At 46.7% G+C, this 19032-nt stretch overlaps 1 protein-coding gene across 7 annotated transcripts in view; it reads right to left on the bottom strand.

Moving 5' to 3' along the window:
- The window catches only part of LOC311360396 (CMP-N-acetylneuraminate-beta-1,4-galactoside alpha-2,3-sialyltransferase-like), a 43415-nt gene that overhangs the window by 11858 nt on the left and 12525 nt on the right, over window positions 1-19032 (bottom strand). For 6 of the 7 annotated variants that reach the window (XM_084480460.1, XM_084480462.1, XM_084480459.1 and 3 more), the window contains 7 exons: window positions 18557-18604; window positions 16808-16850; window positions 15432-15524; window positions 10869-10963; window positions 6722-6785; window positions 6530-6625; window positions 6079-6265 (listed from right to left, as the gene is read on the bottom strand). In XM_084480460.1, the coding sequence (XP_084336586.1) occupies window positions 6079-6265; window positions 6530-6625; window positions 6722-6785; window positions 10869-10963; window positions 15432-15524; window positions 16808-16850; window positions 18557-18604 (626 nt within the window). The remainder of the gene's footprint in view (window positions 1-6078; window positions 6266-6529; window positions 6626-6721; window positions 6786-10868; window positions 10964-15431; window positions 15525-16807; window positions 16851-18556; window positions 18605-19032) is intronic. The other variant, XM_084480465.1, reaches the window with a different exon arrangement.

Here is a 19032-nt window from a genome sequence, read left to right as displayed (position 1 = left end):
TGGAAAAGCACTTAAATTCAAGCTGCTCATAAACATACCAACATTACATGCATTCTTTGGGCTTTATGCTGGATACAGGCAATATAAAACAATGAATATAATCTGCCTTAGCTACACTGCTGCAAAATCTAACAAAACATAAATGGAATAAATTATAGTTTGAGACATGGACAAGATAAGTAGATGCTTGATAAACATAACCATTGCAACTTTGCCATTCTGGTCCTTTGTAAATCTAGCAGATGCTTTTCTGTCAGAGGGAGCAAAAACTAAAGGAATTTGATTAAATTAAGGATTATGAGTTGAACACGCATGTTCCACATATGTCTGGTGTGTCTCTTCTGGTTCTTAGAATGATCCAGCCTTCGCTCAGCAACCATGGGAGTCTTCTCCAGCAAGAGATGTGTTCAACTACACGTTTCCGAGATTCCTTCAGCCAAATGTTGTTGTTGTAAACTCCACATCATTCTATAAAAATCCATCCATCGATCTTATGGGCCCATAGTCACTTCATTCCCTAACACACTTCTTTAGATCTTTACATCAATGTATATGTTGACATTCCAACTCTATTCCATCATACACCCTTTCCCTTATCCAGTTACTGCCATTCCCAACTGGAGAATGGCAGTTGAGGATGTGGTGGTGTTTGATGTTAATGCAGTAGACCTGACAGGAAGCCAGAAAAAGGTCGGCCAAATTATGGAAGCGAGACCTCCGAGGCAATTAAGAAAGGAGAACAGCAGCCATGAACTGCTAACGATCACAATTAAGGTTGTCTGGTGGTCATTAGGACCGTGTACATGTTGTACTTCAGGAGTTTACAAGTCGCTGCAGCTCACCACATAAGTGCTCCGCTGAGCAGGAACCGCCTCAGCCGGGAGGGAGAAATGGGTTTAGAGGTTTACCAAAGTAGGAAATGTCTCAGAGGTGCACAATTGAGAATTGTAAGTCATGTTTCAGCGATGCGACGGACTGAAGTTGTTGTGGTGTGCCTTGGTGCGGAGATTCCCTTTTGTTCGCCAAAGGAATCTAAAGCATTCGCCAATTTGCCTCTGCTTCTCTTGACTCATACCACGACCTCTGCCCCTGTTGGGGGTCACTGGAGTCCAGCTTTCCAGCCCGCCTCGGCGAGGTTATCCGGTGTGTGAAACCTGTATCTTCACACTCCCATGACGGGAAACCGGAAAAACAATGGGAACACTTGACAACAGTCCGACTCCTGTGGGGTGGCCAATGGGCACTTGAGGGCGGAGCTTGTGTCCAGACCAGACCCGGTCCGCCGGTGAGTGGTAATGACCGTATAGGACGGGAACCAACTATTCTCTGTGGCCCGGGGGGAGCTCTGAAGATAACCGCACAGCGAGGAGTACGGCGGGTTGATCAGTTATCTAGGTGACTCACCATGAAATGTGACAAGTGTGGTAATCAGGGACGACCGAGAACCAAGTTAGTCACTTGGTTCATGTTCCTAATCCATGTTTACAAGCGTGTAAATGTTTATGAAGGCACATATGCATGGTACTTGGGATTGATGCACAGATGTTAGGGGGCGTTATAGATATTAAAACAATCTCCCGTTTTTAACCTCCAATTTGATTACCAACCATCTTCAATTTTCAATGGATTTCGCTGTATTATATAAATAGATATACCGATGAAGTGATCCCCAGGCAATCCATCATTCTGGGCTATATTTATCTGGTACATTTTTATGCATAACACAATATTTAGATAAGCCCTCATTTATCCCCCATCCCTTGGGGAGTCGGTATTCCTTGAGGTATTTCCGTATAGGAGACGGGGGCTCCCCCCTCCATCTCCAGTGTGTCCGTGTTGGCGGTGGAGAGCAGCGAGAGCTCCCAGTAAACAAACAGGAGAGCTAGAACACCGACACTCCACCCTCAGACCCTGTTTACCACCGCCTGTATATCCTCCACTGACCCTGTTTGAAAAGATCCCGGGATATACAAACAACGGCCTCTGTGTATGCATGTATACGGGTCGGGGAGTGGGTGGGTGGGTGTGTGAGATATGTGTGTGTTATGTGTGTCGGAACATGAAGGCTGCCTCAAAACAATCCAAAATCGCACATATGCGCAAGAGTGACCGGTTATCATGTTTGATCCATCTGTAAACAACTTAAAATGGCCAATCACACCCAAACCACACGTTTGGCTGTGTGGGGCCCCACCTTTATGTCAGAAAGACATGTTGTATGTTGCGTATATGTGTATATTCTTTATGTAGATTCGTCTGGACTCAAATTAGAGTGGTCAGCATGATTGTGGTAGGAGGCCACTCAAAACATCTCCTAGTTTGTAAGCCCGGAAGAGATCATCAGTGGGACTGCAAGGGTTAATTTAAAATGATGAATTGTCTGCAAGCTTTTGGTCTAAACTCAAGTCAACTGTGTATGTATGTGTATGTCTGTACATGTATCTGTTTGTAGGTGTGTGCATGTGTGCGTGAGTGCGAGGGCGCGCAAGTGCATGCGTGTGCGTGTTTCTGCGTGAGAAGAAGAGGATTCAGTGGGAGGATGCAGTATGCATGTTTGCGCAAGTGTACAAAAGATTGGGAAACTAATTTGTATTCCCTAGAAGCATCCACATGTGCAACTGTTGCTGCTCTGTTCTTGGAAAGGGAGAGTGTCTGGAGGGAAGCTGATTGATTCGCATGCAACCGCTTTCACATGGAAAGTCATAAAGACTTTCATAAAGGCATAGTTTGAAAATGGAAGGCCATCAAAAAGCAAGGCTTCTCATTGCAATGCAGTCACCTGCAAGCTTGCCTGCTGCCCAAAAGACCCCTTCCCAATGGATGTAGCGATACTACAGTCCCCCTCCCGAGCTACCCACCGAGCTGAGCTAACTTTTCAGTCACATAAAGTCCCTCCTGTGATTAACTGCATCACCAAAGGCCCGCTGCTGCGCTGGGAGGATTAGTTGCCCCGGGTCCACTAAAGCATATCGTTTTCTAAAGCCAATTGTCTCTGCACGGTCGCTCCGCCGTTATTGATGTATACACGCTGGTGGTTACTGCCGCTATCCTCATGGGGGGGGGGGGGGGGGTCTATACACACACGCCTGCATGGAAGCATGTGCACAAATTAAAGAGACCAGACAAGAGCGGTTATCTGTTGCATTGCTGGGATTATGTGGCTGCATTAGTCTGAGACAGCCCATGGTGCTGCCGTAAGATGTACCAGGCGACTGACAATAAGGTTAGGATTAAAGACATTTAAAACGCTTCTTTTGATCGCGATGCCCGACACTCAACATCCTGTTTCTAGCGTAAACACAGAGAGCGTTGCCAGGTAGCTACAGGGTTGTCTAGAAAGAAGGAAGAGAGGGATTCAGCATCTTTCTTCTGTTTGTTGTACCTAAATGAAAAGGAAACCCCATCCAGGGTTTTTATTTACGAGTGCAGGAGTAAACATGTGTAGCGGTTAGCTGGGCGGCGGACCAGGCCCCCGGGGGCCCTCTGATCCTGGGGATCATTTTTCATCAGGAGGCTTTCACAACAATGATGGGCCCCATTTGTCAAGTGACAAACATTGTAAAGGGCACTTTAAACTCTATCCACGACCCCGCGACAGACACATAGACAGGAGTCAGCCCGGATGCCGTGTGTACAGGCGCTACCATCAAGGTGTATAGGCTCAGTGTCATCCACAGGGGTGTCGTTACACAGGGGTGTCGTTACACAGCGCTTACAAACAGCGATCACAGTAGAACACAAGGGGAGGACGATTGAATAACACGTCAGAGGGGAGGAGGAGGAGGAGTAGCATTACCAGTCTATTGTCCCCGAGCTAAACGATATGGTTGATGTTGCAACAACAGGTGAACATTACAATGGTAGTCAATCATCCGCCGCTCATCTGACGGTAGGTTAGCAGCTGGTTGTGCGAGGATCCCTGGGTCACAGCCAATCAAAAAGGAAGGAGGAATGCTCCTTATTTCTAGATGTTTTGCAGTGCCACAGAGGGCCACCGCATGTCCCCGCATGTGTTGGCTGCCAGAGCGCGAGTTTAATGGATACCAAACACAAACCTTTTCAATCACCGGGCGTACACACACGGGCCGACGAGGACCAGCCGCTTAGTGGCAGCTGGATGAACCGCTTTGAGAACACGCTGATGATTAGAAGGTGACGGCGGTGATCATAACACTTCCAATGCCTCCATTATACAGAGGGAGATGTGTCCTGCCACTGCCATCTGGTTTGAGGAATACTGGCACCCATGACCCAAAACGCTAAACAAACCGTCTCCCACTCTTTCCACTTCATGAGCACCGTTTTTGTTTCAAAGTCCATCTAAAAAGAAAAACGGTACCAAAAAATACTAAATAAAACACTTTAAAAAAACAGCTGTTGACACTGAGACCACTGCTAATAGTACACGGAATAAATCCAGTCCTCGAGTTTGATGAATGGCTTCACTGCTTAAGACCAAAACATGGCCGAGGATGGGGGTGGGGAGGGACCTTTGAGGCTAGATCCCGTGCATCCGTCAGTAGCTCCATCCAAACTGGTGCGTGGAGAATGTCCCCCCCCCCCCCCCCTCTCCGCTGCCCTTGATTCAACATTCTTCTATCCGAGCAGATCAAAGAGTCTGACGCCAGGGGCCAGATCAATTATCCCGGCTGGCCATTTCAAATGTCCCCTCGTTCTCACTGAAACCCAGAATTCTGGCCCCTATCAAAGGGCCCTGGGGGCAATCAGCAAGCCCATGGAGCCGTTTTACTCCAATTCACCTCACCGTTTTATCCCTGCCTCTTATCATTTGCTTTGCTTTCTTCTCATCTCTGACCTGCCGTTATTCCCTGGTGCAGATTATATTCTACCCTTAACCATGACGTTCATCTGACTTATCCCTCTATTTAAATGTCCTTCTTCGGTTTCTTTATTTTCTTTAACCCCCCCCCCCCCCATCAACTTTCAAGTCTCTCTCCTGAGTCAATAGTTTTCACTAATGTCACCTTGTAAGAAAGAAAATCCTTGTTGCTGGCCTCTGAAAAGCCTGGGAGATAGACTTCCTAAACCTGGACTTGACTGAAGAATACCATGGCGTCGACAGGACAAAGAGACGTTACTACAATTCCTGCACACTCAATATGCCTTCCCCTCAAAGGACGGCCATTTAATCCACTCTTAGTAGAGGCCTTGCAATATGCGCCTTTATTGTACTTGAATTGAATGGAAACCACAGCCTATACAATCTCTACAGATACTAGCCTCTGTTTAAGCATAAAGAGGTGCTTGTGAAAGCCTTTTTCCAGTGAGTGGTTTGAGCGGGCTCAGGAGTAGTTAAAGTCTGCAGCAACCTTTAGTCTTTTTTTTTTCTCCATAGAGATAAGGGAGCGGCAATTGGGTCCCATCAAATCCGACCCGGCGATAAAGAGACCCGTTCTCAGCCCGCCACTCAACCACGGCAACAAAGGGTTTCTGTGGCGCATCCACCTTGGAGGGAAAAGGGCTTACCCTGTCCCTCCAAGTGGACAGGATTAAAATGAATTGCTTTGGAGAGATAGAAATGTGTTGCAGAACACGTCATGTATGAATGACCGAAAGGCAAAACACAGAACTTTTAAATGGCGGCCGATGAAGCGGTAAATTAGTTATTACCATCAAACGCGTTCAGACCACGTCAGAAATTCCTGCTGTACAATCCATATTCGCATTAACATTGCCCCTCTTTTGCCCTTAATAAGGAAGGTTATATTTTCAAAAGAGTGGTGTGTTTAGAATGTTGTTCCACAGAGGAAAACTAGATTTAGATTGAAGAAGACATTATGTGTTACTTTACATAAAGTTGTATCATATCGTATCATAGTCCATACTCTGAGCATCATTGCCAATTGACCAGGGACATGCCCATCTATACAGACCTCGAGCCAAGACTGCTCCTCTCTTGAGAGGGTGAAATAATGTCCATATCTATATATTTTGGGCCATGATAGGGTCACACACACACACACACACACACACACACACACACACACACACACACACACACACACACACACACACACACACACACACACACACACACACACACACTTTGGTGCTTACCGGCTTCTCCTTGAAGACCATCTGCCGGAGCCACTTGAAGTCCAGTGGTTTGAATGCAGAGAAGACGAAGAGAGAGTCCTTTTCGTATCGGTCAGGCTTTTGGATGGCCCCCTCTGGGTACGTTATCCTCATTGTAGTTTTGGTCCCGACGTCCTTGCCGTAGCCATGTACTGGAGCCTCGTTCAACCTGCCGATGCACACAGACGGGGACCGCGGCCTCAGACATCCTCCCCAGAAGAGGAACTGCATTCTGATGCAGACCCGTGCACTTTACCCCCCAAAACACTAACTGTTGAGACTCACTTTCTCTTTTATCTCAGGGCGATGAACATGGGGGGGGGGGCGACTGAGTGTGCAATGCTGTTTAATGCACTGAGACAAACGTGAACAGGAACAGTTTGTGTTTGTGGGCTTGCACAGTAAATAACTTGAGGTGAAGGAGTTTGCTCACCTCACGACAACGTCGTAGTCGTCTATCCGGGAGCCCAGGGACTTGTTTGCTAGGATTCCTCCGTTGCCCACAATAATGCATCTTTTACAGCTCAAACTGAAGAGTAAACAAAGAAAGCTTTACTCCAAAAAGGAACCAGACCATTTGTCTCAATTTGTTAATAATTTAGAACCCTTGGATGTCAAACGTTACCTGTCCAGCTCTTCACCAAGTCCATAGTGCTTGGTTGAAGTTAAAATAATCTCTATGATCCTCTCTGCAGAAAAACATGAAACAAGTGTGCAAAAAGAAAAGAAAATAATGGTTTAGCTGCAAATTAAATACAATACATATTGAGCCACTTGAATTATCTCTGCGGGCTGCAAGGTTGCCATCATGACAGTCCAACAGTCCATTCCATTTAAAAATGATAAATAAACTGGTAGTATTTCTTGGACAATATGTAGTGTAGTATCACAGTTCACCAAGCCTTACATATCAGACTTAAATGAATGACCCAAACACAATGTTTGGACCGGTTACACTGCAAGTGGCAATAAAACGTCCTCATGGTCGCACATCAAACTGACCCAGGCTAGTGGAATGTTAAGAGAGCCCAACATTCCTATAGAAGAAAGGATTGTTTTCCAACAACCTGCCGTGGACCTCGACACAGTGATAGAGACGAGGCGGCGGAGGCGATCTAGGTGGTCCTTGGAAGCAGGGGAGGAGAGAACGCCGCGCGGCTCTCCTCACTGGCCGGTTACTCAAGCCCCTGATAAGGACTGACCAATCAGGCCCTGGCAACGGTTGTGAGGGCGATGGTAACATCGACTACGAATAATAAAAGAACAACATGTGCTCTGGCTGAGGGGGGGGGGGGATGAAATCTGGGAGAAATAAGACAGACAGTATTCGGTACCGTCTGTGTGTGTGTGTGTCTGTCTTGTATGTACAGACAAACCCCATAAAAAGCACTCAACAGAGGAATGCTGCTTTTCAAACAACCACATTCTCACAGGAGGAAAATGGGCAACTGAGGGATAGTGTCCACGAGCGTCGGGAAAACACCTGATTGTGGGAAGTGTGTTTAGCCATAGCCCGCATTCCTGCCGTGTTCTGCGGGCCATTCCACGGAGCGCCATGCTAACAGAGCTTCTAACAAGACGGACGTTCCCCTGCTCTACACTTCGGAACTGTACTGCCGGGATGCAGGACTGGCTGCATTATCGTCTGACTTCCGTCTGCAACAGGCCACCTCTTCTACTTATACGGGAGTCCTCAAACCTGAGTCAGGTCTGCTGCTGTTGTGATGTGCCTGTGTCAACAGCTTAACCGCTCAGACTACTAGACTGTGGTTTAGGAGAGTTATATTAAAATAAGGAAGACTTATTTGTGAATATCAGCGATATAAAGTTATCCAAACCGAATTACACCTTTTTGGTGTTGGGTGTTTCAAATATTATAGAAAAGAACGCCGATTGTTTTTTCTTTCCCATATAGAAGTTTTGAGACTTCCTTCAAAGGGATTGAATCGCTGCTCAAGGTTCAGGACTCGGGCCTGTTGGGTTGTGTAAATACAAACGTGCATCTTTGCACCCAAGAACCACGGCACCACTGAACTCCCCATATCCTTTTCCTCCAACCTACAACGGACCTATAAGAGCGCAGGGAGAGAAGGAAAACGATTGGCGGAGACACGAGGGCCTCGGGCCGTTTAGAAGACACATTAGGCCCCCGGGTGACCGTGCTAATGATTAACCCTGTGTGGGGGCGGGGGGGGGGGTGGGGGCGGGGGGTGGGAGAGGGAGGACAGCGGGGCACTGGCCCGTTGTTTGGATGTGGTGTCGATGTCTGGCATCAAGCATCACCCCGGCCTGCGTAAACACCGGCCCGGGCAACACACCTGGACCGTAGGAGCGCAAAAAATGAAATGAATGACAACTGGCTGGCGTCTCTTTCTTCTCTGGACATGGAGGCTAATTGTTATAAGTACCCGGGGTAAACATTTCACCCAAGTATGTGTCGGGGTGCAGCCGGAGACGAATGACTCGCCAGGGTTCAGACATTAGTCTGGTGCGCGCCGCTTACCCCAGCATGGCGGGGGGTGGGCAGGGGGAGGGGGGGGGGGGGGTCTCGAGTTGAAATACAGGAAAAGAGTTGGAGGTGTCATCGGATTCATATACACAGACACGGTGTTCGGGGGAAGCAGCCTAAACACAGTGAAGAGGCATAGGATGAGGACATTGTGTTTACGTGCCCGCCGGGGGGGAAATAGCTTTGAGTCATGGTCCACGGGGACAGAAATAAATACAGTTGTTAATGAATTACCTTCCTCTGCTGGCTCTGATGGTTTTACCATCGCAGATGAGGCCAAATGACAGCGCAGGCTATTAGGGAGAGTGGTCAGACTATTTCATTTTTATAAAGGAAGTAGACTGGTAGCAATATCCTGAAGTTATAGGGATTGGAAGAAGTCCACTCTTTGTATCTACAATCCTATATTAAAACACTTTTTAAACATTGGCCGAGGTGAACCTCGGTCACTGCATGGCAGTGTCAGTAAAAGTAAGACTAAACTTTTATGATCACTCCGTTTCCACCCTTTTCCCCCCACCTGGGCGTCATGACGGTTCTAATTTGGAATCCTTTGTGGAGGTTCTATTCAGAATCCACACGTATCATCGCTCCACATGAGCACCGCCGAAAAGGAAACCCCCCCCCCCCCAGCCTGCAGCGGCCGTGATGAAAACAGAGACCAGGTGTAGCACCCACACACTGGGCGCGCTCCCTTTGATCGCCGGCCCTGACAGCGCACGGGCACGCTCGCCTGGGTCGCCGCAGAGAGAGAGCGGCGCGGCACAAAAGGCAACATTCAGTGTAGCCTTACGTGCGTTTCTGCAAACGCCGCAAGTATTGGAAAATGTCCGCTAGCACCCCCCCCCCCCCCCGCTGCAGAGGTGGTCGTTTCACTTCGGCGTTATCTCTCCGATCCTTGTGTCTATGTGGGTTGGTGCGATCTTGGGGTTGGATTAAGGTCAGAGAATACAGAATGGTAAATGTTTAGCAACTATAGCAACGCTTTTCAAACCAGTGGCCACCCCAAAACACAACACTGTCCCACATTCACCCAGTCATATACACCGAGGGCGGGGACAACCATGCAAGGCCAGCTCCTCGGGAGCAGTTAGGGTTAGGGCGTCTTGCTCAGGGTCATCTCAAATCTCAGCTAGGAGGAGCTGGGGATCGAACTAGCAACCTTCAGGTTACCACACGCTGCCCCAGAATGACCAGTGCAGACGGTCAAAGCCACCGCAGATGTGGGTTTAGCGCAGAGATTAGCATCTCCGGTAAGCCAAATGTCACCCACCATACGACAATAACATAGATTAGAAATAACAGACAATCCTTGAATGATCTTTTTCATATGTAGCCTGTGAACCAGAAGCATCTGCACGCTCATGTTTTGTTAGCCATCATAGGAGTCTGGCCTCCATACCGTTTAGACAGATTTCCAGCAAACCTGACCGGGGTCGGGCCAATCACTAGCCCTTATATAATATGGGGTCGTGTGTTTACGGCTGATTTCTTGCACGTTTCATTGACCATTGGTTGTAGGTCTGTCCTGTGTCCAGCGGCATAAGGGGTGTACGCCTGTTGATAAAGCACCTTGGAAATCCAAAATTTAACTGAGACCTTCTAGACCAATACCCATTTGCCAATTGGTCTGGCAATGTCAGGCTAGCTCATCTGGCCATCTACAGCCAATGTATTCAATGACTTCCCAAAAAGCACATTGCCACAGCAGTGTTTTTTTAAGCATGGCACAAAGTACCATGTGTTTAATGCGTGTTTGGTTTCTGCGAGGGTGTGAAGGAATGATCCATGTGGGAAACAACAACCATCTGGGCATCCTCGGGCCATGATCAACAGCAGTTTAATTGTTCTGATGAACAAACAGTATCACTAGACTTTGCCTCATAGGGATTGTTAACAATTATTTGTTCTTTTCATCATGTACACAAGAAGTTCTAATAGCAGAGGCCAAGTGATGGCTGGAAATTAAAATGAATGAATGAATGAATGAATGAATGAATGAGGTATTGTTTCATCACCTCCATCTACACAAGCCTAATCTTTACAACCCAGAACAAAAAAACTTGATGTGTATTTCCCTTTCTGCTGTTGCAGGCACCAACTATGCCAAAAAAAAATCTCATTGTGTCCTATAAAAGGAAACTAGCTATTGGGAGCCTGGTAGCACTAAAAGCCATGGTGGTTTCATTCAGATTTCTGTTGGCATTATTATAGAAAAACAAAGCACAATGAGTGACAGGATGCTGGTTAGGATTGTGCTTACCTTGCGTTTTGAAACCGAAAGGAGGCAAGTAACTGCTGACTTTTGCTAGCCGTTTAAAATTTCGGTCAAGAAACATCGGAGCTGGTTTCATGAACCTGTGTAGAAAAGAGAAGAGGCAGAAAGAAAAGGGAGAGATGGTTTGCATTTTAGGAGAAACGTCTTTCAAGGACATTACAGAAGACATGCTATGAAGTTCCTCATTCAGTCAATTACTCGTTAACCTACGGGGATGATATGGATCATTAAAGCACCAACATATTTCCACAATTAACAGAGCAGAGATATCTTTGACTTATAATAAAAAAAACATCAACAACAAAGAAACATCGGACATTCAGTTAGTCATATGGCAGTCCTAACCTCAGCCTCACTGCCTTAGAAACCCTCTGGACAACACAGAAAACCAAACAGCCATGCATTCCCTACATGTCCTACTTTTCCCCACTCCCCAGAGAGAGGACCCCCCCCCCCCCCCCCCCCGCCACCCTGGTTCTGACCCCCGGGGCCCAGACACTCTAAAACACTGTCATAAACGGAGACTCCTGATCCTTTAACAGCGTCCTCCATAGAATTTTTTTAAATTGCGAGTCTTGTCTCTTTGAGATTTAGATCCTGAATCAAAATCCATTCAATGTATTGATGAATTTATTGATGTGCTTTTTACAAATTTGCATGGAGAATTGCTTTGGTTCTGAAATCGAATCGAGATACCGAAAGATCCCCCCCCTAGTCAGCGACCGCCCCTGGTCCTGTTTCTCAGGAGTCAAATGTGGACTGAATGCGAGAGACAAACAAAAAGCTGCCAGAAGGGGGGGGGAGGTCTACTTCCGTTTTCATAATTACGGTCGGCTCTCACACACACACACAACCTTAATAGGCAAATGAAGTCACTTAGAAACCACTAACAAAAACAGAAGAAGAAATATGGGCCTGTGGTGTTGGCCAACAACATGAGACTCCTTATCTCACTCCAGGAAGAAAGAAGTCACCCTGCCACAGCAGAGAAGAACTAATAAATAAGGACTTTTGGCTATGTCGACAATGCACACATGTTAAGTCTCTGGCTGCACTCTTACTAGACACAGCTCTCCACCCTCTAAGTATGCGTGTCTTACGTGTGTACCTGTGTGCCCTTGTCCTTTTGTTGATGAACATGAAGTGCAGCTCCTGAATCAATAGCAACCACTTCATGCATGCAACATGGGAAAGATTTCTCAACCGAAACCCCATTTTCAGATCATTTCAGGTCAAAGAGATTCATGCAGACAAGAATCTTTTAAATTGGACCAGTATTGGGCGAGAACATTGCAACGGTAATCTGTGAAGACTGGTTTCAATTTAATCCTTTGGGGCGATAGTGCCCAACAATGTTGGTCCTCTAAAGTGCTCGTTTCTGCAGCTGACCGGCTCAGATTATATCCTATAATTATGGAAAGAATCCCTAGAGGGAAATAAAACTTAGCTTGATCACCGTCTGTTATATTGTGTCCGACCATGTCTCACTCAAGAAGTCTCGCTCTGAAACCTCTGAAATGTCCCTTTTGTCATTTCAATCTCAACTCTCCTTCACCCAAAACTTTTCTATAAAACACAAAGCTAAACCACCTGTTGTCCAACAGAAAACTAACTACCTAACCCTATTGCCCCAAATGATTACATTTTAGCCCCTTTTTAGCCCCTTTTTAGCAGATTATGACTGCAGCGTTCTCGCTCAACACTGGCCCAATTCCAGAATTTGTTGTCTCCATTAGTCCATTTAACCTAAAACATTCAGAATATTGAATACAGGTTGAAAAATGCAGAAGTTTTCCTTTAACCCTGGCACTACACCAATCTGCTACTGCAAGAGATTTAAATCTGCAGCGTCTGTCAGCCCCCCTCCCCCCCCCCCCCCCCCATCACTTGCTCTCGAGTCAAACAACGCTACGCTTTTGAAAATAAACGCACTAGAAGGCAGTTGCAGAAAAACTAGATGTGGCCTTTGGGTGCTCCGTGGCTGAGTGCGAGGGCTTTGTTACTAAACACCAACCTTTTGTGTTTACACCATCCCACATCAACTCGTCCGTCATGACTGTCTTGTTATTTTGCAACAATGAAGATGAGAGTGAGCCCACCCCCCCCCAGCACACACACACACACACACACACATAATAACTTACAGCTGCTACAGATGGACCCCACTAAGGGTCTTGAAAGAGTACAGGCAGAACATGTGCCCAGTTCATAGTTCCACATTGTTTATGGTACTAATTACTAGGCACAACAACATAGTGCAATGTAGTTTAACAATGGGGAATAAATACAGACACAACGAGAGAAGAGCATTGTGATACCGTGACCAAACATGGCAGATGCACTTTTGAACGTCTCTCTCCTTCCTGGGTCACTAAATGGCCGCTAATGCCCTGATGACTCAGGCAGGAAAACAGGCCCACCACAGGACAACCAACACATCATGTGCAGGACTAACCTCCTGATTAAAGTATGCCTGCTTACATACACCCCCCACCCACACCCCCCCCACACACACACCATGGGTGTATTGAGCATCAGGAGGACAGACAGGGGGACTCAAGGGAGAAAGGGCCACAGAGCTGAACAGGAACTCCCAATAAGGATTCACAGCATTGTGTTGTGCATTTCCTTAAGCTGGGTCCATCCCTCACTCCAGGCCACTGTTTTTACAACCGCAGTGCTTCAGTTCACTGTCAACACTTGATTTAGGGCTCCAATATAACGCTGGTGGTGGGCACGCAGGGGGAGAATAAATTGGATTGTGTAGGGCAGGGCCCTTCAGAGAAGACAAATCTTGAGGAAGGAGAAGATGATTAGGGTGGAAGCGACATGCTGGAGGTTAAGGAGTCATCGGAGACACCTATTTATAACCGGAAGTGGACGTTACCAGATATAACAAAAGGGACTTGAAATATTTGTATTTCTTTATTAGACTACATTTTTTTGTGGACTTTATTTGCCTTTGCAGCTTATGAGAATCAGAGCTAGGACTCATTATGGGGTTAATGGCTTATGAGGGCTAGTTCACAAACCAATTACAGTGTCATTCCTAAAATAACAACAGCTTGTCAAGCTGCCAGCCAGGCAAAACAGATCAAGTATGCAGGAGGAAAAGGTAAACATTAAAAAGAAAGAGCGATCAAGCAAGCGATCTGAATGCAAACTTATCAAAATAATAAAAAGGGAAAACTGCTTAAATCAAACGTTTGGAAAAACATTTAAAAAACGCGTGCACGTGGTGCTTTAGCGCATTGCCCTCAGGCGGGTATAAACATATAAGTCCATCTCCACAGCTAGAAGAGGTACAGCCCCTAACAGCGCCTGTTGACCGGTGGGCTCTGGCTCTGAGGGTGGTAGTAATCAGCCGGCTCCTGGCAGGGGGGCCTGGCGCGTTGGACCCACCTTTGATCAGACACGTGCGGCTGATTAGAGGAAGTTGTTAGGGGCGGGCGGGAGGGCGGGAGGGAGGGGGGGGGGGGGGAACACACAACTCCTCGGACGCCGCCGCACCTCAGCGCCGCTCACACCGCGCACCGCAGGTCTGCTAATGTGCAAAGTTGGGCCGCGGCCAAGTCTTGGTGAATGGCCAGCGGTCAAACCAGAGTAGGAAACGCGACGCGTCTAAAGCCTTTTCCCGCAGACATCCGTTACAATACAGTTGATTTATTTCATGTTTCAACTAAATTATTTAATTGGTTTTTCAGAACCACAATGGCTAATGACACTCGGAGGGGAGGGGGCGGAGTTCTTTATTAAATGGGTCGGGTCTTGCACTGAAATGTCACTCGCAATTATAAGCTATGTGGAAAATGGCCTCTCTATTAGCTTCATGCTAGAGGAATGCTAAAGAGACAAAGTGCTATACATTGGGCTCCAGATAAGTGGCGAGATGAAAGGACCCGCGGGTGACATCACAGAGGGACTACTGAGCGGCCCCGTGGAACCTTCTGGGGGCAACGGAACAGGAAGTTGGTGGTGAGTCACGGGCATTCTGGACAGGAAGTTGGGCCGTGCTTTGGTGGTAAAAGGAGGGCCTCCGGGGCCACGAGGACATGAGTCGGCCGGGACGGGGGACGGGGCGGGGGGGGGGCGGGAGGGGGTCCCAGGGACAGACCGGCTTTTGTGCGGCATGGGGCTCACAAGGACGCACTCTCGTGGTTGAAGAAGAGGAGTGAGATGAATGGGAGGAAAGGAAAAACAAGGAGAGGGTTTTGTGGGAGTGCGTGGGGTGTAAGGGCCCCTAAGGGCCAACCTCATCCACAGTGGTGACATCATGCGACTGGTTATACTAGTTTGACAGCCTCATAGTCTCAGTCTTATATCCCCGTGACACCAAACGACACTGATTTGTTGGCTTATGTAGATTGATCCTGTGGTGTGGATTTAAAATGTCCTTGCTTTGTTCCCTTCTCGATTACAAAAAAAAAAAAGGGGCACATGAGGACGTTATTAATATTCAGACCAACCCAATCTAGAGAATCTGACTGCAGACCCCGGGGTAAACCGAGATAAGGAAGTGAGGAAGAAGAAAGGTGCGGTTGTTCTCACTTGGGGTAGATGGTGGTCATCTTGGCCGCTGCGTAGCCCTGCTTGCATGCTCCCTCACTGAGGTTGCCATATTTGTAGGCCAGCTCTTGGGGCCTGTGGATGAGCGAAGAGAACAGAACGATAGAGAGAATAATGAGCAACCTGCAGGCGCTGCTGATCATTCACAAGCACATACATTACATTTAGAAAAGATACAGAGAGCGGCCTGTGGAAGGCCGCTCTCTGTATCCCAAATACCGCACAGCATGAGGAAGAGAAAGTTGGTCTTGAAATAATTACACCAGCTGTCTTGACTACAGCCGCTCAATTGCATGATCATTAATAATCAGCTTTATGCCACGATTCCAGTTCAAATAAACAGTGGAGGCCTGCTGTGCTCGGAGCCACTGGGTGGCCCACCGTGCAGTTGGGGGGGAGGGGGGGGGGGGGAGAGAGAGAAAAAGAGAGAGAAAACGAGACAGAGAGACAGAGACAGAGAGACCTCTGCTGCCAAGTTTGAGAGGAATTCAACGTCTTCCAAACAGACCAATGATAGTGGCCCATCAACCTTATGGAAATAGTTTTTTTTGATCAGGTTGGGATTTGTTAGACTAATGCTAAAACCACACTGGCATCAAGAACTTGTGGAGTTACTGTGACGTGGGTCACTCTGAAAGAGATATGAGAATGAGGGCGTTGAGTCCCATGTGAGAACCCCCGACCCACTCCCTGAAGTGTGTGTTGACATCATGCTTAAAGTGTGGAGAGGCATGCCCTGCATGAGCCAGGGTGGCGATGACAACGAATAACAACCATGACCTGTTATAAGTATGATGGCTGTGGCAGTTTGTGACAACAGTGTCCAACCAATTGTCCAGAAATGTCCCATCATGAGACACAGTGGACCCTAACTGCTTCATTAATAAGTGAAGAGTGAAGAGTTTTTTTTAATACACTAATGAAAAAAAAAAAAACACCTACAAATCAATAGTCAAGAGCATTTAGAGAGAGTCTGCCTTGCATACATTAAATCTGCAAGGTTTGGTAAGGACTAAATAATAAAATGTTTATTAGACTAAGTGAGATGGATAGGTAAAAGGTTTATATTTCCATAATCTCCATGTTCCCCAACTGGTCAAATAACATCTGTATGGAAAATAGATTTGAAGGAATAGAAAATGGGGGGGGGGGGTTTAAAAAGATACATCTGAAATATTTAATAAACAAAGCAAGACGTCAGTTTGTGTAAAATAAGCAGGAAAGGGCCCAAAGAATATTGGGAGGCTTGCATCAAAGCCCACAGAGTAAAGTTCAGATTCTATGGTGTGTAAACGGCCCCTGATTTAACGTGAGCGCTTAACATGAGGTTAGACTTGAAAGTCGGGAGATGTACTTACAACTTAGTGTCCAGCTTCAGCAGAAAGCCCTGCTTGTCATACACTGGGGGAGAAAAAAAAGACAAAGATGCAAAAGAGAAGAGGAAAGAGGGGAGAAACAACAGTTATCAGAAAGGGAAACTTTACAACTGGCAACGTTAAGTCATTAACGGAAGTCATGACGAAAATAATGAATTCAACTATCAGCTGTTGTAGCCATAGTTGTATGTCTCAAATTAATAGCCTGGTTATTGTAAAAATAAAAAATAAAAAGGAAAAAACACAAAAGCTTTGAATCTGAAACAAAATTAAAAAGGACACCAACAGTAAGTAAAAGAAAAGCATTAGAGTTAAAGAGCATTTGTGTTCAGAGAAGCACGGTTAGGAAGAAGCCAGCCAAAATAATCTGTAGATTAAAAATTAAGTTAGGGAAACGCTGATTATGGTTCACCTATGAACGCCTGGAGTCGTCGTCCATAGGTGCCTCATGGAGAGTTCATTAGGAGGCAGTTGAAGTTTAAAAGAGTCAAAAATAAAGCAGATAAAACCTACCTGTTGTCTTTTTACATGAATGTAAATAAAGATTGAAAGATTAAATAAAGACGTCTGAGTGATAGGGTGATCCAATAGTGTACTGTTGTGTAGCACACAGTAATGACAATTGTATACGACAACTGTATGAAGCAATTAAGACACACAAAGGAATGGCATTGCCCCCTCATTCTGTAGGAACCCTTAACGCGCCACCAGTAAGAAGAACTGAATGAAAGCCACAGAGGGTGGGGGGGGGGGGGGGTGGCAGGGAGAGGGGGGGGGGGCCACCAGTCTTCCTCCGTTGCATGGCCTTGCTGTCCTCAGAGGCAGACCTTACGGGGGAGAAAGAAAGAAAGAGAGGCAGCAGGAGATGGAGGAGGAGGAGGAGGCTGGAGGAGCACAAGGAGGGAAGAGACTCCAAGCACGGCCCGGAAAGACGAGGGTGGGGTCGAGATGACAGAGGATGGACATGGTTGCACGTTTCCCACAGTAAAGTGTGAGGTTTGCCGAGAGGAGGTGAGCAGCAGCAAGAGACCGGGCCGAGGAGGAGGAAGCGCTCTGGCCAGTAGCACGAGGCTAAACGCTGGCCTCTGGTACCATGGAAACCGCAGAAACTCCTGCAGACTGCTTGTTCAAAAAATTATAATAAAGTAATAAAACCATGCTATCAGTTCTGCTCAGTGCCAGAAGAGAGCGCTGTTGCATTACATTACAGCAGACAAATGGAGGTCGACTCCGTGGCGGCCTGGCTGCTTTGAAGCATATGCCGAAAACAAGATTAAGAAAAATAAGGAATTTCCTCAACAAAATTAAAGTTAAATTCTCCAGAGAATATAAAACCCACATACATGATTTAACTGAGTGCTAAATCATTTTAATATATATATATAAATAAGATATTGGGGAATAACGATAGGCCAGAATTAGGGGCACACTGACAATTTGTCATTGCTCCAAGCCAGTTTTGGCAAACATGTCATTTGTGACTAAGGCTATAACTATAAGAGTCCCATTGGGTTGGGACAGGACAACAACACCTTAATCTTGTGCCACGTGGCCATGCTCTAAAAGAAAATCTCACCTCAGTGGATTCAAGAAAAAACTAAACAAAAGTCTGACAACAAGTCTACCAGCAGGGTGTGGAGGAAGTTCTGCGGTTTGGCGCCAGAAAGAGGTGGAGGGGGTACAGAACGGGAACAGGTGGGGTTGGAGAACAGGTGGGGGTGGAGGGTATACCTGAGCCTACTATTCGTCCCACGGTGAGAGTTATCTCCGTTTCAGACTCTGAAACACAAGAGGTTTGGTTAGCATCGGGGGGGGGGGGGGGGGGGGCAGCATGTCAACCAGCTTTGAAGGAGAGGGGCTCAGAGAGATGCTGCCAGACCCAAAACATCAACGCCTAATGGCACGAGAGAAGGAAGTGGGGGAGGGAGTGGAGGAGAGAACGAGGGAGAGAGAGAGAGGCTGGTTAGTAGCTTTAGCCGTAAGCTTATCATCAAAATCAAATCAACAATGATCACCATTCAGATATGAAAGCCATCACCCAATTAGGTTCAATAAGGTAAAGGAATAAAAAGTACCAGGAAATACCGTATTGAAAAGACAGGGAGATAGGTGCAAGAAGATTCACCACTAATTCACCACAACCAATTCCAGGAGGATTGTTTGTCATTAGTAGAGATTGACTTTCAACAGAGCACCAAAACCACCCT

The sequence above is a fragment of the Micromesistius poutassou genome, assembly GCF_964030765.1.
Source record: "Micromesistius poutassou genome assembly, chromosome: 16".
Taxonomy (NCBI): Eukaryota; Metazoa; Chordata; class Actinopteri; order Gadiformes; family Gadidae; genus Micromesistius; species Micromesistius poutassou.
Note: the sequence above shows the minus strand (reverse complement) of the source record. Positions and strands in the feature narration are given on the sequence as shown.